This window comes from Zea mays, chromosome 7 (assembly GCF_902167145.1).
Source record: "Zea mays cultivar B73 chromosome 7, Zm-B73-REFERENCE-NAM-5.0, whole genome shotgun sequence".
Lineage (NCBI taxonomy): Eukaryota > Viridiplantae > Streptophyta > Magnoliopsida > Poales > Poaceae > Zea > Zea mays.
In genome coordinates, this window is record NC_050102.1 from 156,460,218 (window position 1) to 156,481,725 (window position 21,508).

Consider the following 21,508-nt stretch of genomic DNA (forward strand, 5'->3'; position numbering starts at 1 on the left):
TCCTATGTTTATCAATGAACAGATTCATAGAAATGCACAAGCTACTACTGTGTTGTTAGCCTCTTTGTGCAGGGACGAGTACCATAAGGTGAGCGGCTTGGACAATGCCAAGCAGATCTGGGACACCCTCAAGATCTCTCATGAGGGGAACGACGTCACCTTACTCTCCAAGATGGAGTTGGTGGAGGGCGAGCTTGGAAGATTCGCGATGATAAGGGGCGAGGAGCCAACTCAAACATACAACCGGCTTAAGACCCTTATCAACAAAATAAGGAGCTACGGAAGCACACGATGGACGGATCACGACGTCGTCCGCCTAATGCTAAGGTCCTTTACTGTACTTGATCCACATTTGGTGAACAATATTCGTGAAAATCCTAGGTACACCAAGATGTCGCCCGAAGAAGTCCTTGGGAAATTCGTGAGCGGGCGAATGATGATCAAGGAGGCGAGATACGTGGACGACGCGTTGAACGGTCCAATCCAGGAACCTCAACCCATTGCTCTCAAGGCAACAAGGAGCAAGGAGGCGCTACCTAGCAAGGTGGCGCAAGTTGAGGCGGTCGGGCTCAATGATGAAGAGATGGCCCTCATCATCAAGCGCTTCAAGACGGCGCTAAAGGGTCGCAAGGGACAGCCAAGCAAGACCAAGACAAAGGGGAAGCGTTCATGCTTCAAATGCGGTAAGATTGGTCATTTTATTGCTAACTATCCTGATAATGAAAGTGACCAGGAACAAGGGAGCAAGAGGGAGAAGAAGAAGGCATACAAGAAGGCTAAGGGCGAGGCACACCTTGGCAAGGAGTGGGACTCGAATTGTTCGTCATCCGACTCCGAAAATGAAGGACTCGCCGCCACCGCCTTCAACAAGTCATCCCTCTTCCCCAACGAGCGTCACACATGCCTCATGGCGAAGGAGAAGAAGGTTTATGCATCCGGGGGTACAAGCTGGATTATCGACAGCGGATGCACAAACCACATGACGGGGGAAAAGAGGATGTTCTCTTCCTACGTCAAGAACAAGGATCCCCAGGATTCAATAATATTCGGTGATGGGAACCAAGGCAAGGTAAAAGGGTTAGGTAAAATTGCTATTTCATCCGAGCACTCTATTTCCAATGTGTTTTTAGTTGAGTCGCTTGGATATAATTTGTTATCTGTTAGTCAATTATGCAATATGGGATATAATTGTCTATTCACAAATGTAGATGTGTCTGTCTTTAGAAGGTGTGATGGTTCACTAGCTTTTAAGGGTGTACTAGACAACAAACTTTATTTGGTTGATTTTGCAAAAGAAGAGGTCGGTCTAGATGCATGCTTAATTGCTAAGACTTGCATGGGCTGGCTGTGGCATCGCCGCTTAGCACATGTGGGAATGAAGAACCTTCACAAACTTTTAAAGGGAGAACACGTGATAGGTCTAAATAACATACATTTCGAAAAAGATAGACCTTGTGCAGCTTGTCAAGCAGGGAAACGGGCGGGAGGCTCTCATCACACCAAAAATGTGATGACCACATCAAGACCTTTGGAGATGCTTCATATGGACCTCTTCGGACCCGTCGCCTATCTAAGTATAGGAGGAAGTAAGTATGGTATTGTTATAGTTGATGATTTTTCTCGCTTCACTTGGGTATTCTTTTTGCAGGATGAATCTGAAACCCAAGGGACCCTCAAGCGCTTCCTCAGGAGAGCTCAAAATGAGTTTGAGCTCAAAGTGAAAAAGATAAGGAGCGACAACGGGTCCGAGTTCAAGAACCTTCAAGTGGAGGAGTTCCTTGAGGAGGAAGGGATCAAGCACGAGTTCTCCGCTCCCTACACACCACAACAAAATGGTGTGGTAGAGAGGAAGAACAGGACGCTCATCGATATGGCGAGGACTATGCTTGGAGAGTTCAAGACCCCCGAGCGTTTTTGGTCGGAAGCCGTGAACACGGCTTGCCACGCCATCAACCGGGTCTACCTTCACCGCCTCCTCAAGAAGACTTCGTATGAGCTGCTAACTGGTAACAAACCCAATATGTCTTATTTTCGTGTATTTGGGAGCAAGTGCTATATTCTTGTGAAGAAAGGTAGAACTTCTAAATTTGCTCACAAAGCTGTAGAAGGGTTTTTATTAGGTTATGACTCAAATACAAAGGCGTATAGGGTCTTCAACAAATCATCGGGTTTGGTTGAAGTCTCTAGCGATGTTGTATTTGATGAGACTAATGGCTCTCCAAGAGAGCAAGTTGTTGATCTTGATGATGTAGATGAAGAAGACGTTCCAACTGCCACAATGCGCACCATGGCGATTGGTGATGTGCGACCACAGGAACAATTGGAGCAAGATCAACCTTCTTCCACAACAATGGTGCATCCCCCAACTCAAGACGATGAACAAGTTCATCAGGAGGAGGCGTGTGATCAAGGGGGAGCACAAGTTGATCATGTGACGGAGGAAGAAGCACAACCGGCACCTCCAACCCAAGTTCGAGCGACGATTCAAAGGGATCATCCCATCGACCAAATTTTGGGTGATATTAGCAAGGGAGTAACTACTCGCTCTAGATTAGTTAATTTTTGTGAGCATTACTCCTTTGTCTCTTCTATTGAGCCTTTCAGGGTAGAAGAGGCCTTGCTAGATCCGGACTGGGTGTTGGCCATGCAGGAGGAGCTAAACAATTTCAAGCGTAATGAAGTTTGGATACTGGTTAGAGATGGCAATGGGTAAATACCCACCGGGTATTACTACCCCATACCCATACCCACGACAAAAAAATAACCCCATCGGGTCACCCATATACATTGGTGGGTATGAATTTACCCCCATACCCATACCCACGTGGGTATGAGTCACCCATCGGGTCACCCGTACCCACAAAAATTAAACATCTATCAAAATGTTATATTATACAAATGTCAAGTATATACATCTAAATACCATTATAAAATTTCTAGCATCATTTAACCATCCATTCAACACACCAAAGATAATTGGATAAAGTAGTAACAATAGGACAATACTATATAGCACATTAATGTTCCATTATATGGTCATTAAATTGTCATTAAGCCTTCTATGAAATTATGGCTTAAAAGGTTGTTAAATAGTAAAAAAGATGAATGACTAAATTCCAAGTTCATGCTTGGGCTAAGTTTATGTTGGGTATTTTATACCCGCGGGTTAACGGGTATGGGTGAAGGTGGAACGTTCTAATACCCGTTTACCCATCGGGTGAAGATTTTTACCCAATAATAGACCCACGGGTAGAATATTTAGCCCACATACATACCCTAATGGAGTAAATACCCATCGGGTATCGGGTCGCGGGTACCCATTGCCATCTCTAATACTGGTGCCTCGTCCCAAGCAAAACGTTGTGGGAACCAAGTGGGTGTTCCGCAACAAACAGGACGAGCACGGGGTGGTGACGAGGAACAAGGCTCGACTTGTGGCAAAAGGTTATGCCCAAGTCGCAGGTTTGGACTTTGAGGAGACTTTTGCTCCTGTGGCTAGGCTAGAATTTATTCGTATTTTGCTAGCATATGCCGCTCACCATTCCTTCAGGTTGTACCAAATGGATGTTAAGAGCGCTTTCCTCAACGGACCGATCAAGGAGGAGGTGTACATGGAGCAACCCCCTGGCTTCGAGGATGAACGGTACCCCGACCACGTGTGTAAGCTCTCTAAGGCGCTCTATGGACTTAAGCAAGCCCCAAGAGCATGGTATGAATGCCTTAGAGACTTTTTAATTGCTAATGCTTTCAAGGTTGGGAAAGTCGATCCAACTCTTTTCACTAAGACTTGCGATGGTGATCTCTTTGTGTGCCAAATTTATGTCGATGACATAATATTTGGTTCTACTAATCAAAAGTCTTGTGAAGAGTTTAGCAGGGTGATGGCGCAGAAATTCGAGATGTCGATGATGGGCGAGTTGAACTACTTCCTTGGGTTCCAAGTGAAGCAACTCAAGGATGGCACCTTCATCTCCCAAATGAAGTACACGCAAGACTTTCTAAAGCGGTTTGGGATGAAGGACGCCAAGCCCGCAAAGACGCCAATGGGAACTGACGGACACACTGACTTCAACAAAGGAGGTAAGTCCGTTGATCAAAAGGCATACCGGTCAATGATAGGTTCTTTGCTTTATTTATGTGCTAGTAGACCGGATATTATGCTTAGCGTATGCATGTGTGCTAGATTTCAATCCGATCCAAGGGAGTGTCACTTAGTGGCCGTGAAGCGAATTCTTAGATATTTAGTCGCTACGCCTTGCTTCGGGATCTGGTATCCAAAGGGGTCTAACTTTGACTTGATTGGATATTCAGATTCCGACTATGCTGGATGTAAGGTCGATAGGAAGAGTACATCGGGGACGTGCCAATTCTTAGGAAGGTCCCTGGTGTCATGGAATTCTAAGAAACAAACTTCCGTTGCCCTATCCACCGCTGAGGCCGAGTACGTTGCCGCAGGACAATGTTGCGCGCAACTACTTTGGATGAGGCAAACTCTCCGGGACTTTGGCTACAATCTGAGCAAAGTCCCACTCCTATGTGATAATGAGAGTGCCATCCGAATAGCGGAAAATCCTGTTGAGCACAGCCGCACAAAGCACATAGACATCCGGCATCACTTTTTGAGAGACCACCAGCAAAAGGGAGATATCGAAGTGTTTCATGTTAGCACCGAGAACCAGCTAGCCGATATCTTTACCAAGCCTTTAGATGAGAAGACCTTTTGCAGGCTGCGTAGTGAGCTAAATGTCCTAGATTCGCGGAACTTGGATTGATTTATAGCATACATGTATTTATGCCTTTGCTCATGTTCCTTATGCATTTTGTTGCTTACTTGTGGTGCTCAAGTTGTACAAACACTCCCTGGACCTCACAAGTTCTTTTTGCAAGTGATGCACATATTTAGGGGGAGCTGTGCTACAACTTGACCCTTTGAGACTAACCGTGTGTAGAGATGGCAATGGGTAAATACCCACCGGGTATTACTACCCCATACCCATACCCACGACAAAAAAATAACCCCATCGGGTCACCCATATACATTGGTGGGTATGAATTTACCCCCATACCCATACCCACGTGGGTATGAGTCACCCATCGGGTCACCCGTACCCACAAAAATTAAACATCTATCAAAATGTTATATTATACAAATGTCAAGTATATACATCTAAATACCATTATAAAATTTCTAGCATCATTTAACCATCCATTCAACACACCAAAGATAATTGGATAAAGTAGTAACAATAGGACAATACTATATAGCACATTAATGTTCCATTATATGGTCATTAAATTGTCATTAAGCCTTCTATGAAATTATGGCTTAAAAGGTTGTTAAATAGTAAAAAAGATGGATGACTAAATTCCAAGTTCATGCTTGGGCTAAGTTTATGTTGGGTATTTTATACCCGCGGGTTAACGGGTATGGGTGAAGGTGGAACGTTCTAATACCCGTTTACCCATCGGGTGAAGATTTTTACCCAATAATAGACCCACGGGTAGAATATTTAGCCCACATACATACCCTAATGGAGTAAATACCCATCGGGTATCGGGTCGCGGGTACCCATTGCCATCTCTAACCGTGTGCTTGAGTTTGCTTGTTTAGTCTCAAAGGAGGTTTGAAAGGGAAAAGGTGGACTTGGACCATGAAAGACTTCCACTGCACTCCGATGAGAGGGTAACTTATTCCAAGTTCATCTCATGTACTCTTATTGCCTTTGTATTCTTATTGAAGATTTTCGTGAGGCAATGGGGTTCTAGGGCCAACATTGATCCCGTTTTGGTGTTTGATGCCAAAGGGGGAGAAAATAAGGCCAAAGCAATAAATGGATCAGCTACCACTTGAGAATTTTGAAAAGTAGAGTTAGAGATTTTGTTTGTCAAAATACTCTTGTTTGCTTCTTATTATCAAAAGTTGGTCTCTTGTGGGGAGAAGGCTTAATTATGGGAAAAGGGGGAGTTTTTGAATCCTTGATCAATTTCTCGTGAAATATCTCTCTATGTTTCAACATGTGTGTTTGACTTTGAGATAGGAAATTGAGTTTGATTTGCAAAAACAAACCAAGTGGTGGCAAAGAATGATCCATATATGCCAAATTTGATTCAAAACAAATTTGAGTTCTTATTTGAATTGATTTTGTACTTGTTCTACTTGCTTTATGTTGTGTTGGCATAAATCACCAAAAAGGGGGAGATTGAAAGGGAAATGTGCCCTTGGGCCATTTCTAAGTATTTTGGTGATTGAGTGCCAACGCAAGTACTTTTGTGTTGATCTATGCAATGTGGTGGACAAAGTGCAAATCATGTCAAAAGGTATGTTTCTAGACTTAGTACATTGTTTTATGGACTAATGTATTGTGTCTAAGTGTTGGAAGCAGGAAAGATTGAATTGGAAATGAGATGGCTCTGTTCAGCCAAAGTCAGCTCTGTCTGGGTGCACCGGACTGTCCGGTGGTGCACCGGACAGTGTCCGGTGCGCCAGCCTGGCTCAGGCGAACTTGCTGCTCTCGGGAAGAAATAAACGGCGTACGGCTATAATTCACCGGACTGTTCGGTGTGCACCGGACAGTGTCCGGTGAGCCAACGGTCGGTCGGGCCAACGGTCGGGTGCGCGATCTGCGTGGGACACGTGGCCGAACCAACGGCTAGAAGGAGGCACCGGACTGTCCGGTGTGCACCGGACTGTCCGGTGTGCACCGGACAGTGTCCGGTGCGCCAACGGCTCTCTAACCCCAACGGTCGGCTTCGCCAAATAAGGAAGGATATCCGCACCGGACAGTGTCCGGTGGTGCACCGGACTGTCCGGTGCGCCAGGCGACAGAAGGCAAGATCAGCCTTCCTGGAATGCTCTCAACGGCTCCTAGCTGCCTTGGGGCTATAAAAGGGACCCCTAGGCGCATGGAGGAGGATACCAAGCATACAAAAAGCATTCCTAAGCACCAAGACTTCGATTCCACGCATTTGTTTCTTCGTGATAGCATCTAGAGCTCTTGTTGAGTTGTGAACTCGTCGGGTTGTGTTGCGAGCTCTTGTTGCGACTTGTGTGCGTGTTGACATTCTGATTTTGTGTCTTGTGTGCGTTGCTCATCCCTCCCTTACTCCGTGCTTCTTTGTGAACTTTAAGTGTAAGGGCGAGAGACTCCAAGTTGTGGAGATTCCTCGCGGACGGGATTAAGAAAAGCAAAGCAAAACACCGTGGTATTCAAGTGGGTCTTTGGACCGTTTGAGAGGGGTTGATTGCAACCCTCGTCCATTGGGACGCCACAACGTGGAGTAGGCAAGCGTTGGTCTTGGCCGAACCACGGGATAACCAGCGTGCCATCTCTGTGATTGATCTCTTGTGGTTATTGTGTTTTGTTGAGACTCCTCTCTAGCCACTTGGCGATTATTGTGCTAACACTTAACCAAGTCTTTATGACTTAAGTTTCAAGTTTTACAGGATCACCTATTCACCCCCCTCTAGGTGCTCTCATTTTTACCAAATAATTTTAACATTTTAGCAGTTCACAGTTCACATTAGTTTTTTTCCGCACACAACATTTTTTTCACAGTCATAACCTAATCAAACACACCCTTAGACTCTCTCCAGCAAGGTTCGGTATACCCTCCTGTACCCTATATTTAGCGTTTTGATACGTACGCAACCTCTCCAACAACATCCGCTAAAGAGTTCTGTAAAATAGCGTTCGTTGCCAGGAGCCGCTGCATGTAGAGAATTTCTGTTCATCCTCTATCCACCACCATGCCCGTGAGAAGCGCCTCCGCGCCGATGCTCGAGCTCGCGCTGTACCCTTCCGACCGCCAATCGCCGACCGTCTCCTCCGCGACCGTGCACTTCGTCGAGTCACCGAACACGAGCTCAAGGCAGTATGGAACACGCTGGTCATGCTGCTCTTCCCTGCCCGCAGACGCAACGTCGGCGGGGATGCCCAGGGCCATGCAGGCACCGCCGCTCGCCATCGAGGTCATGCTGGAGCTTCCATCCCCTGCTCCATCCTCGTACTCGTGTAGCAGCTGAAGTTTGAATCAGCTCTCGTGTAGCAGGCAACGCAGGCGATGCCGAGAACGACACGCGGATGGTGCTCGACGATATGCTCAGCCAGCCTAGCGCTACTCTATTCTTTTTTCATTCGTATTTTCTCCTCTGGCACGATGTTAGATGATGGTCCTCACTCATTCTAGTGGGTTCGAGTAGATACCGAGAAAATAAAATTAATTACGTCTTTGCACGATTAATCCTAGTGAAATAAAAGAAAAACAGTGAATGATATTGTAGTTTATGGATTCTTTTAATATTGTAGATATAGAGGACGAAATTTAGAGAACGTTGCTGGAGATGAAGAAATTTTAGAGGGTGAAATATTTTAGAGTGTTCTGTAAAGGACAGAGAATATTCCTTTAAATGTTGAAATTTAGGGGACGCTGTTGGAGACAGTCTCTCTTCGCAGGCCCATAAGTGTTGTCGAGAATGTCCAAAGGCCGCCAAGCTGGAGCTCCTCGTCCCTGGTCCCTGCTCCCCTAACTCTGGCCCATGAAATTTGATTCCAGCGTGGTGATGACGCCAGCACCAGAAATTGAATACTGCGCGCCATGGCAGGAGTGGGCTCCGGATCTCCAAACTCCGATTGCTCCTCCTCTCGCCGCCAGTCGCCACTGCCCACTGCAGCGCGTACGCGCTCAGCCATGCAGAGGGACGTGGGAAGAGGCCTTCCGGAAGATACGAGGGTGACTGGGTGAGGGACGTGGCCGTCGACCCCTTCTCGCTCCGCCAGTTCTCCCGCGTCGACACCGATAGGCCGCTGCCCGTCCCCTCCGTCCCGGTTCCACGGCGCGAGTGTTCCGGCGGGCTCCGGCCTCCGAGTCATCGTCCCCGCTCGCGTCAGATGCCGGCGGTCTAAATGCTCCCTCTGCGCCAGCCTGGTGGGACGACGGCGCGCGCCCGATCGCGCACTCACCCTCCTCCGGGGCGCTGCCAAGGAGCAGGCTGTCTGCCGGCGGATGCAACGGAGGTCCGGACGCTGGGTTTGACTTTGACGTTTCTTTGTGTCAACGAGCTGCTGCCCATCGACCAGGCACGTGCTCGGCTCGACCCAGCACCGTGTCGCTGGCGGTGTCGCTCGAGCGCTTCGACTGCAGCGCCCTGTCTACGTCATCGTCGTCCCTGCGACCGCGAGGCCTGGGCCTCGACGACGGCGACAGCGAGGCCGCGCTCGGCGTATGATGCCAACCTGCCGGTGTGCGCCGCGTTCTTGTTTGATAACGACGGCATACGGAAGAGCCTGCTCAACCGGAGGCTGGAAGCTGGCCCCGGATGAGCCTGGGAGACGCGGCGCCCGTCGTTGGGGAAGGTGTCCATGGACGCGTCCGGCAGGATATCGACGCCTCAGGTCCGGTTCTCCTTGTGTCAAGGTCTCTCCAGCAGCGACGTGGTCGCCGCAGAAGTCCTCGCCGTCGACGAAGCATCCCGCATGTGGCAGAGAGAATTTCTGTGCGGACAACCCCGTGATGGCCGTGAACTAGCTTAGCTGTGTGCACAACCTTAGTAACCAGGTTCCCGGATCGATGGGATCGAGGAACGGGAACGTGGTACGCGGTACGCTACTAAAACTAAGATTTAACACTACTGGAACGAGATTGTTCCCACGTTCCCAGAACGGAACGAACGTTCCCGGAACGAGGAACGTGGCCAAGTTCCCAGTTCCCGGTTACTAAGTGCACAACTGTGCATTAACGGAGTCGCGGGCGGCATTATTAGCCTTTGAAGCCCAACTCTGTTTGTCCAGCGATTCCATGTTCATTAACTTGCTATTCCTGCATGCTAAATATGAATCCAAAGTTTGTTCCACATCTATTTGAATTAGATTTAGGAGATATTTGGTTTGAAAAGTCAATCTATTTTAAATAAGTTGGTGCATGATTAGTTCATTACATAAATTTGATGTAATAAATGTATTTCTCATATTATTATTAATTTTATTAGTATATGATAAATGAAATGGTGAAGGACTCGTTCCATTTTTCAAACCAAGTAAGAATATAATAGACTAACTCATTCCTCAAACCAAACATATTATTAGTTGGCGTTGAATTTGTTCAAATAGGCCTGAGTGAAGAGTATCAATGCTGTGAGTTCAAACCTATCGCGCAAATAGAACCAGAACCATTACATTCTCTCCGTGAACAAGTGATGTGGTACATACGGGGAATACAACCAGCATTTTAATTAGAACTCTGTTTTCCTTTAGTGCGATACAAGCACACCGCTCTTGCGCCAAAAAAACATATTTACATTTTCTCCAAGAACTAGCTCGTATTTCTTTAGTGGTGGTTAAGCAAAAAGGTAAGAAGCCGCCTCAAAACCAGGGCTTCGCAAACTCCACGTCTAAATCTGGGAGTGCCGGCTCTTTTTCTCTTGGCCTTTCCTAAATTCTAAGCTCAAAAATTCAACCGCGCCAGAACAACATCATCAATAGGAGATTGACAGATTGGGCAGCTCATGCCGCTCGATTTCAGCTGATCGGCGCAGTCAAAACAGGTGCACACATGCCCACACCTGATCCATCACAAGGAATGCGGTTAGAAGCAAGTCCACACACCAATTTGTGCACTTCATACGATTGTTAGTTAGGTCTGGAGGTTATTTGTGGACAAAGATGTTACTAATCATAACGAGAATAAGATATGACTTCTTGATTAAAGTTACTCCAAGTACTAGTAGATGATCTATCCGACTATCCCTGCAAATCATTACCTGTAAAGTAGAGAGTCAACTTGCATTCGATGGCAGATGCAGCAGTTACCCCTTTTTGCTGCTGCTGTGTCGGGTTGGCTTCGCATCAAGCCTGTTCAAGAAATGGCATCAGAAAAAAAAAGCGTGAAGATGCGCATCAATGATTACAAATAAAATACGGTAAAGATGGTGCAATAGACGGTGGGGCACTAGCAAAGATAACCAAACTAAGTTCATAAGGTAGTGCACAGGACTCATCACACAATCAGTTAATTCATCAAAGTGGACCAAAGGTACGATACAGAGCATTGAAGATATGCAGCGGTAGGCTGGTCCAGCCCAAGATCTAAGCAACAAGAGTGCAGCACATAGTCTTGCTTCAAAGACTAGAACAACTCCTTCCCAGTATTGCCTCCCCAAACATAGCTATACCCTTCTCAATTGAGATCTCAGCTAACTGGACTTTTAAAAGCAACCGAGCTCACTTGCCCTGACAGCTCCGAAAAAAAGCAGTGTGGCCTTGAAAGCCAAATGCAACATTTCACACCGCGACTGGCTCAGTGTAATAGTTATCATATTCTATCTTTTGTTTCTTTTTACAAACAGATAGGAGCAGTTCCTACTTCCTATATGGAAACTAGTTGCTTTAATAGAGCACAGTTTTTTTCTTTGTTGCATACATAAAAGACAAACTTAAAAAAAGCACAACTCACCTGCCTCACGAAGTGCACTGCACACCTCTTCTTTAATGGAGTGCTGCATCTTTACTTGGGATGCAATGCAACTTTCCACCAACTTCCGCAGTTGATATATTTCCTGATGAATCTGGGACATTTCACCCCTTACCCTGACTTCCATTTCCTAAGATAGAGAAAATATAGTAAGAATATAACTTTCCACAGCTGACATTAAACAGCAGCCCACTTACAAGTAAATTTTGGTTATCGTGGTGTTGATGTTGACTTCCAAATGAAGAATGCTGCCAACTCTCTTGCTGATGAGCTCCAAGATGTGCGACAGGGGCTAATGAACATGGAGCAGATGCCTCCTTATCAGCATCACGAATTTCATCATTTTGTCTCCAGTACATGCGTTCATCATAGTATCCTCCAAAGTCATCCATCATCCGTTGTTGCCTTTGTTTTTGCAGAGCTGTTAGCAACAGCTGGTTCATTTTATTGCTGAAGTCACTCTCAAGAGACTTTGAGACCTTTTTTCTACAGGAAAAGAAAGAGATAGCATGGCTTGATTCAGTTAAACCAGTAAAAAAAAGTAAATCACATGCAAAATTCTTTGATCTACATAACCCTTTTTAACAAGGTGGCAAAATTATTTTGATATTTGAACTTCTGAAACTAGCTATCATACAATAAAACTACTAATGCTAACTGGTACTTTTAAGATGAAATACCGTACTAGCAAAAGTAGAATGGCCCGTTTGCATCCCAGATTCCCAATGCTTTCATCAATGTAGGGATAACGTGTGATTAAATGCATGTGACTTTGCAAAAGCAATATGCAAAACAGTTAGACTGGGACCAATTTACCTCTCAAGAAGGTTGCAAATGTCAGCATTGTGTGACAGAGCATGACAGTCTGATTGCGTGACAACACATAGTGATCTCCACGAGTTAGGGGACTCTATCCAGGGGCGGTCATTGAATTGAATTGGATTATTATGATTCTCAATATCACCCATTGTTTCCTGATGCCAGCTATCCGGACTCATAGTATCAATTGGTGCAGGCCAACCTAGGCTGCTTATCCATAACCCTCTCTCTTCCCAGGAACCGTTTATGCTTTGGTTGTCTTCTTCGCGAAGATTATCTCCTCTGGACGATGGAGTTTCTAGTTCATGCAACGTGCTTGTAGTGCTTGGGGAGATATCTTCCACAAACTGATTCTCATCGATAGTACTATGCTCACCATACCTTGCAAAGCTTGATGCTTCAGAATAGTGTTGACTATGAACACAAAAGTTTTCACAATCTTTCTGACATGTATCCCCCTTTGCTTTCATCTGCTCATCACACTGTAGATTTCCTGAACCATCAACAAGGCCTTCAGCGGATATATCATTTGATTTTTCCTCAGCTGGAACTCTATCGTTATAAAGTTGTTCGTCAGGCATGCACTTGCTGAAAAGAAGATTTACAATATGTATATGTTAGCAATAATAAGGCATAAACCAACCATTATTTCAAATTAAGTATAACTTGCTCTACCCAAGACCCAAGCAATGTATTTTAATTATTTACCTATTATTTTGTTGACAGGAATTGTTTGCTTTTTGTAAGTCTGTGTCCCTGCTATCGTACCTGCACCCATTAATTGGAGATATAAAATCAGCTAAGCTTGAGCTCTCTGGATGTCCACTTCCTGGAAGCTGAACTCATAGACATGAATGTGATAATACCTCAACTTGCCCACATGTTTTTGTTGGTGTGGCCTAACCGGCTTTAGTAGACTCCACGGTTCATCCTCAACTGTACCTCTCTGGCGTAACAATCTCAGACGAAGCATGGACTGCAAAAATGTGAAAGAGCATCTGGGGATCAGCTACAGTTGAATACTGCACAGCCTGGTTAAGGAAGTGCAGTATCTCTGATTAAAAAAATGTCAATACTCCATGAGAGGACATCGATACAATTAATCCATCAATAAATGACATCATCGATTGTGCACTATGCTTCAACCAATCTTTGCCTCAGGGGAAGAATATTCTTTTTGAGGAAAAGGAAAAGAATACTTGTGTCCTTGAGAAAAGAATAATGACACAGAAATAACTTAGTTTTTGTTATGTTTGTTTGTGCCCTGCATATGCAGTCTCAAGCAATCAAAATATTTTAATAATACTCTCCTCAAAAAAGAGCTGCCTCTAAAACTGGCAAGACTTCTGCAACACAACATATCACTGCTGACAAGCCAACGAACATGTGCTGTGTTTTTACAGCAATTCAGCTTTCGTAGGTGCCAGTACCACGCACATCACTATTGGGAAGAGTTGGAGTAAAGAATAACCAAAAGGGTTCTAAGTGATTGAAGGTACGGTAACAACTAGACCAAACCTCAAAGGCAATGCCGAAACGGCATTAAGGATTGTTGAAATTTGCATTGTACTTGCCCTGACCAAACCACCAAGACATTACTCGTATTTTTATGTGCCTCACTGCCTCAGGTACATGAGATGATATACCAGCAATGAGCCTGTCAAGTCATGTGACCTCTTGACCACAACCGTGCATCATCCACATCTCCATAACATGACAGTTTGTGGACGGAACAGAAGAGCCAGACAAACGAAAGATGTTATTCGCCCAAGACATCTCACCCACTAGATATGCAGAGTCACAACCTGTAATAAGCTGACACACCACACCACTGCTGTCTTTAGATATACACTTCCATTTCATACGTGTTTTTGCAAAAGTCAAAGTTTGCATCATCTTAAATGACTCTTTTTTTCTCTTCTGGCCCAAAAAATGACAACCCAACAGATCTGTGAAAGTGAAGTTCGTCCATGTAGTTGCAAACAATTTCAGGATCTTTCGGTGGAACTTTCTATATAGTTGCACCAGAATCCGGACTGGCAAATAAATAAGCAAATAAGAGTAGGTGGGTCTTTTTTTTTCTTTGAAAAAAATATATACTTGAGGGTAAACAATTTAGCCCTCAATTTATTTCATTTTGGTCTGTTTTGTATACTGACATGTCAACGAACCCGACGAAACAAAGGCAAGCACACGATAATGGACTCCGCACATGACATTGATCTGCAGCGCCAGTTGGGAAGAAACCGATCCACCAAACTCTCATCCGATGTGTGGGGGAGTCACCGAGTCAGAATGAATAGCTCCCACCATTTTGGCTCGCTTGAAACAAGGATTTGTGGATCGAGAGACGGAACAATGTTCGAGTGATGATTACTAAATGTATGTACATGAGACGGTGATCAACACGGGTAATTTGATGATCGAAAACGCACATTGCGACGAGAAGTGGAGGTTACCTGGATCCTGCCCTTGTGCGCGAAGCGGGACACGGCGTGCCTCTCGGCGAGCGCGGCGACCTCGCGCCTCCGCCGGTGCGCGATGGCGGCGACGAGCTCCTCCATGGCGCGGCGGCCGCGCACCGTCCGGACGACGAGCTGCGGCGGGCGGGGGCAGTTGATCGCGCCCGACGCGTACGGCGGGTACTGCGAGGCGTCGCGCGTGGGCGCGGGCGACGGGGGCGCGGACTGCGAGAGCGAGAGCTCGGACTTGGCGGCGTCGTCGAGCTCATCCTCGGGCAGCGACGACGCCCCGCTGAGCTTCTTGACGATGCAGCCGACGCGGCCGCGCGGCGAGCCGGTGTCGGAGTCGGAGGCGGAGGCCGGGTCGGCGGCGCTGCCGGGGCGCGGCGTGGCGGGGTCGGCGGCGCTACCGGGGCGCGGCGTGGCGGGCCCGACGGCCTCGATCGCGCGCCAGCGCTGGATGAGCGACGAGGCCCGGGGCCCCGCGGGCGGGAGCTCGGAGGGCGTGGCAACGGCGGCGGCGGTGGCCGCCGCCGCCGCCGCCGGAGCCGCGGGCGCGGCCGTGGAGGAGGCGTCGGAGGGCGCCGGGGACGGCTCCCGGAAGACGGCGGCGCGCGCGGCGACGGGGCGCGTGGCGGAAGCGAGCTCGGACAGCTCGGCGTCCCTGGCGCGGCGGCGCTGGTCGGCGGGGGCCGGCGGGGCGCTGGCCGTGACGGCGGCGGCGGCGGTCGCCCAGCGGTCGAGGATTTGGCGGCGGCGCCTGGGCGTGGGCTCGCTGGCGGAGGAGGAGGAGGCCGCTGCGGCTTCGGGGGAGGGGATGAGGATGTTGAAGAAGCCTCTGGACGGGGTGGGGCGGGAGGGGTCCCTCCATGAGGCGGACTCGTGTGGCATGGCGGCCACCGAAGAGGCCATGGCCGGAAATGGGACGGGAGGCAGGGCGGGGGGAGAGGTGAAGCCGCGCCGAGGCCGAGGGGAACGGCGGGCGGACGCGTGTGCGGTGGCCACGGCCCTCCTCTGCTGGCTATTTTCGCGGAGGAGACAGTAGAGGGGGAGGGGAGGGAAACGGGAGGCGAGTGGATTTGATCAGGTGGTGGCTCCGCTGGCGGCCGCTAAATTTAGGCGCAGACCGGGGCCGCGGGGGAGGAAGGAGATCCCCGCCGTACGCCGAGACGTGTGACTGTGTGAGCGGCGTTGCCCCTTTGCCGGGTGTGGTGTGTGTGAGTCGCGCCGGCAACGTGTTGCCACGTGGTTTACAGAGCGATCTCGTCGCGTCCAGACCGATGGTTATTTTGTTTTTGTTTTTGATTTTTTGAATTTGAAAGAGAAAGTAGACCCATGATTTCGCTCGCGCCCGTCCGGGGTCCGGCAACCGTGGCGGCAGAAAACCCGCCCCGGCTCGGGGGCCAACGGGCAAGGTCTATAGGACTACTGCTGCAACGGTGAGTTTAGCGTCGCCGATGTCCAGTCTTCTGAAAAAGTCGTTGGCGGCTTCTGCTAAAAAAGCACCTACGCCTGACGGCGTTTTGTTCGCATTTCCCGGCACCGAGGCACGTACGTAGTTCTGCGTCTCGGTCACATAACCCTCACTTGTAGACAACTAAAGCTCTGTTCCAATCTCGCGAGATAAACTTTAGCAGCTTTTTTTAAGCTACTTTCAGTCATTTATAATCTAAACAGCAGAGCTAATGGTGGTAATCGAAGCTAAACTTTAGCACTTCAATTCATATAGCTAAAGTTTAGCAGGAAGCTAAAGTTTATCCCGTGAGATTGAAACGGGGCCTAAATGGCCCGTGTTAAATAGTTGGACACTAAGCACAAAACAATCCGTATATATGGTGACAGTATCGACACGAAATCCGACATGATGAACTGGCACGAAGAGCACCGCATGATCTAGTGGCCTCACCCAAGACGCTCAGGCTGTCAGGAGATGCATGCGTGTCAGTCTCCTTATGGAAAAACGGCATGATTAAGGCCTCGTTTCAATCTCACGGGATAAACTTTAGCTTCCTGCTAAACTTTAGCTATATGAATTGAATTGCTAAAATTTAGCTTAAATTACCACCATTAGCTCTCCTGTTTAGATTATAAATGGCTAAAAGTAGCTAAAAAATAGCTGCTAAAGTTTATCTCGCGAGATTGAAACAGGGCCTAATCCGTATATATGGTGACCGAGAGTTGCCGTCGCACGTATTGGCGCCTAACAAGTAGCCGTTGACGTGGCCGAAGTATCAGCAACGAGTAATTAAGGCCAAAAAAACGACCACTTGATGGTGGTATATTACCTCTGACGGTGAGGAAAATAAATGGAACAGTTTTCAGTCAGTATCAGAATTCAGAAGGCCCCCGATCGACTTGTCAAGCACGTGACGTGACCTGAGCCGTCGTCGATCACCCGGCCCGAAACGCTCACTGTTAACACCGCTGTTTAATATTTAACCGGTTTTTAATTACGTAACTGCATCAGTTATTAGTCGTAGTAGTCTACTAAAAAGTATATACTACTGCTAGCTAGTAGTAGTAGATGGCAACGAACGTTTAGATACAACATACAATCCTCCCTCCGACTTCAACGCATGTCGCCCACCCCTCCCCATATATTCAATTGTATATATCCACGTTACATACACAACACAGATCATGGGAGACTCAGACTGTTGCGTACGATGTCTGTGCACAGAGTTTTTCTTTATATATAAAAAAACCTTGGATGCATATTATTATAAGAAACAATCGGTTCGGACTCCTTCCTCTTTAGACCTTGTTCGTTTGTGTCGGATTGGTGGGTCGGAACAAATCCGAGCCGGATTGCTTCTCTAATTTATATAAACTTTGATTAGCCGGAACGATTCCGGGTGCAATCCGATGTAAACGAACAAGGCCTTATACTGGCTCTGACTAGCTCCAACAAGGAGCTGTAAAGGGTCCTGTACCCTAAATTTAGAGGACGAGGACGTCCTCTACTCCCTCCAGCAACGTCCTCTAAACGGTTCTCTAAATTTAGAGAACGCTGCTGGATCCTCTATATGTAGAGTTTCTCTAAACGGTTCTCTATCTATTTAAATACTTTAAACAACCGATTTAATAAAACTAAAATATGTACAATGCATTTGAGAGTATGACAAATACGTATGTACAAAAATTAAAAAATTAAAAATGTCTTTAATATAGATATTTACATATAGATGACGTGATTTAGAGGACGTTGTTGGAGAGAAAGTAGATATAGCAGATGAAATCTTTTAGAGAACACTGTAAAGGACGGATATAGATGATATATATATATATAGAGAACGTTGCTCCGCGAACATAGCTAGCCGACGCGCGGTACGGTACCCTGCTAACTGCTAAGTTCCAGAATTTCTGGATCGAGTGGTTCACTGGTCAAAACTTCACCTAAAACGTACGTATACCCTGACCGGCTGACCCTGACCCTCTGCGAATACTACTACTTCTGTCTGGTCAGCTTTCTTGCCCACCACACCACCTGACCCACCCCCCACACTCTAACAAGTGAAATAGGAAGGGGTGGCATGGAGAGACTGCTGGAGCCAGCGTGTATAAATCCTTACTTGTAGTAGTACGGTGCTGGCTACGTACTCCGACGATCCAACGACTCTACATAAATGAATACACTCCGTACGTGTGTACAGTTCCTCTGGCACCTGCCTTCAACCACCATTCTGTACTGTACGCACGTAGCAGTGTGTGACCACCTTGTGCTGGTGTCCGTCTGTGCTGTGCCTGTGCATGCATGCCTCCCGCGCGCCCAAACCCAAGAAAGAAGGTGCCTAAGCTATTGGAGCCAAGGAAATTCCGATTTCCAAACCGAACAAAGAGCCGCACCGCATCGCATCGCATCGCATCGCGTGCACGTCGTTTCAAAATCGATTCAAAAATGGGCGAGCCCGAACGTAGCAGGTTTGCATGGACGCGCGCGGGGGCCGGGGCCGGGCGGCGTTAATAAATTCGTTTGGTGTGCATGGCGCTCACAACACGACCATATCTCGTGACGCAAATTAATTTTGCATCGGCTTCTTGTTGCTGTATGCTTTTTAATTTGGATGCTTTTAATTAGGTTTGCATAGCAACGCTAGTACTCCGTGTTTATGCTGTCCTACTCCTACCCCGCGGACGACATCTGCTAAGAGACGACCGATCGACGACCCTACCCTGGCAGGAGACCGGGATCCACAGAACCGTGCGCCGATCCAGCCAGCCTACCCCGCGGCGCGCGGTTGCCGATGCATGTGTATACGCATGCAATCTTCGTAGTAGCCTTTTCCGCGTACGGCCAACGGGGTCCGTCCGTTCCGCTCCGTTCGTCCCGCAAATAGACAGGCTGCAGAGGTTTCCAGCTGCTTGTTGGCGCTTTTAATCGGGCTGTGACTATTGCCGTGGCTTTTACAATATTAAGCTTTATAGATTAAGCTTGCTGAAGTGCAGCTCCGGCCATCCCCAATCCCCGGCCTGTATGCGAACTGTGTCTGTGGCGGGCGCGGCGCCGGCGGGCTTGCTGCCTACCCTAGCCGATTCGATGGATCGGGCGCCGGTCAGTAGCCCTCCAGCCCAGCTTGGACGCACTAGCACTCTAGCTGCAGCTAGTCTCCTCTGTGCTGTGCGTGCTTGAAAAGACGATGGTCGATGGGAGTAGAATCTAGGACTAAATTTCCTAGCCTGCTTAATTAGCTAGCTGAACGGCCAACTAATCTGTCTTTTCCTCGGGCCCATATTCAGCGTGCACTTTCTAGTCAAGAAGATTGACAAAACCACAAGCACCATGATCTCGTCCCAATCCTGCCTGCCCCATCTTTTGCGCACAGCGTTCTGTTTATTTATGTAGCCCTATATCTATACGGATGTAGCGCCAAAAGGGCAGATGTTTATACATATACCTATAGTACACTGTAGTGATTCTATTTAAAGTGCAGGAGCCTTTCAGAACTAGTATTGAAGGTACCTAATAAAGAGCGGCGCGCTGTGTATGTGTGGCCACTGGCCAGCCTCATCATTAGCACGTCCGGCCCTTAACAAATAAAATTTGCCATCAAGCTGTTTTTTTTCTCCTCCCTCAACGATCCCGGGCCGCTAAATGTATTTTAGTTTGCGTGGAATAGGGAGACATGAGATTAAGGATCAACAAGCGTATGATATACTATGTTCTGTTTTTTTTTCTCCTTCTGACAGTTGAAATTTGTCGAGCGTTGTTGTGTAAAATATTTAATATTTGCAGCGCGCGCGCGGCCCAGCTAGATAGCCATTTTCGTTTCCTTTCATCTTTCCGCTTCAGCAGTCCGCTGACGCGCGTGATTTTACATTATTTAGTTTATTACGTTGGGATAGCCTCACTTCAATAATATTAGATTTATTTTTAGTTTTTTCTGTCCAAACAGCTCCAGCTCCACGAGCTATATCTTTAAAAATAAACTGAAACAAAAGACCAGTTTCGTGGAATTTTTTAATCTCCTCGAAGGGTGCCTTAAAAACACTATTTTCATGAAAATAGAGCTCGATGCTAATACGATTCGACTTTTAAATCTTATAATATAAAATTAGAGCTCCTTATCCACAGTGCTTCCCTACGAAAGATAAAAAAGCGTAATCTTCTGTGCTTCTACCAATATGGATGATTGCTCGTCAAGGCAACTGATGCATGCATGCTCGCAATCGGTGGAAGTGACGTGAATGCAGGGTGTAGCTAGCGTGTTCCGAAGGGGGAATAAAATCGTGCAGACTGACGGACAGATGCTACCGGCCGATACGGCGATACATACAGCTGCACGGAGCATCTCTCAAATCAGCTGTAGCGTGACACTATTACGTACTGTCTCAGAGAGAAGGTTCGTCCCTTGGACCAGATCTTTGCCGCCGTCTTCTTCTCTGTGTCCTTTTTTTTTGTATCTTTACATATGTTCTGACAATATCTATACTGCATCAGTAGCTAGCTAGTTCTGCATCACTGCATGCATGCATGTCTGCAGAGAATAGAGATGTCAATGGGACCCGATACCCACCAACCCGTGGGGAATTCCCCTATTAGGGTACGGGTATGGGACAAAAATTGTACCCATGGGTATAGATATGGGACAAAATCTCCACCCATTGGGTAAACGGGTATGGGTTTGGGAAGCAATAATCCGAACCCGATTACCTATGGGTATTTCATTCGTGTACACCTGCCGTGTTTGTATGAATGAGTTGAGACCGAGCCGGCCACCAAGCCCAGCACGGCAGCGCACCAGGCCCCAGGTCCTAGCCCAATAAGGCAACACGGCAAGGCAACTAGCACACTAGCAAAAAACAAAACTCTAAAATAACCAGTCATATGCTACGTCCTGCCTAGACGACGATGACGACCATGGATTCTCGGGCGGCAACGAACTCAGATGGTGACCAAGGAAGGTGAGCAAACTCCATTTCTCCATTTCTTCTATCAGTCCCGAAGTACTTATTTCTTTTCTGATGGATTGATGAATGAATCATGGTTCATGGATGAGTGCTTGCCGATGTGGTGATGTCTGAAATCTAGATTGTTTATGCTACCTGTTAGTACCTAGTTATCCCTTAATTGGGGATGGGGACCCATTGGGGACCCGAAACCCGAATGGGGATGGGTATGGGATAAGTTTTGTACCCATGATGGGTATGGGGATGGGTATGGGGATGGATCAAACATGACGGGGATGGGTATGGGATGCTATAACCCGATGGGGAATTCCCCATTGACATCTCTAGCAGAGAACAAGTTTTTTTTTGCATAT

General features: G+C 47.3%; 1 protein-coding gene across 1 annotated transcript; it reads right to left on the reverse strand.

Annotated features, from left to right (window-relative positions):
- Window positions 1-10,057: 10,057 nt before the first annotated feature.
- Window positions 10,058-15,868, reverse strand: LOC103634302 (uncharacterized). The gene is made up of 8 exons (XM_008655859.4): window positions 14,745-15,868; window positions 13,152-13,261; window positions 12,994-13,053; window positions 12,283-12,873; window positions 11,664-11,952; window positions 11,449-11,596; window positions 10,757-10,847; window positions 10,058-10,558 (listed from the first exon to the last, which is right to left on the reverse strand). The coding sequence occupies exons 1-8, from the start codon at window positions 15,657-15,659 to the stop codon at window positions 10,441-10,443; spliced, it is 2,322 nt and encodes a 773-aa protein (XP_008654081.3). The 5' UTR covers window positions 15,660-15,868; the 3' UTR covers window positions 10,058-10,440.
- Window positions 15,869-21,508: the final 5,640 nt, after the last annotated feature.

Bases quoted from the DNA above. Each gene is read 5' to 3' on its own strand.
- LOC103634302 (XM_008655859.4), bottom strand. From the start codon at position 15,659: ATGGCCTCTTCGGTGGCCGCCATGCCACACGAGTCCGCCTCATGGAGG. The intron at 13,054-13,151 runs GTATTATCACAT...TAATGGGTGCAG, and splicing joins AAACATGTGGGCAAGTTGAG to GTACGATAGCAGGGACACAG. The intron at 10,848-11,448 runs GTGAGTTGTGCT...TTTCTTGAACAG, and splicing joins CAGTGCACTTCGTGAGGCAG to GCTTGATGCGAAGCCAACCC.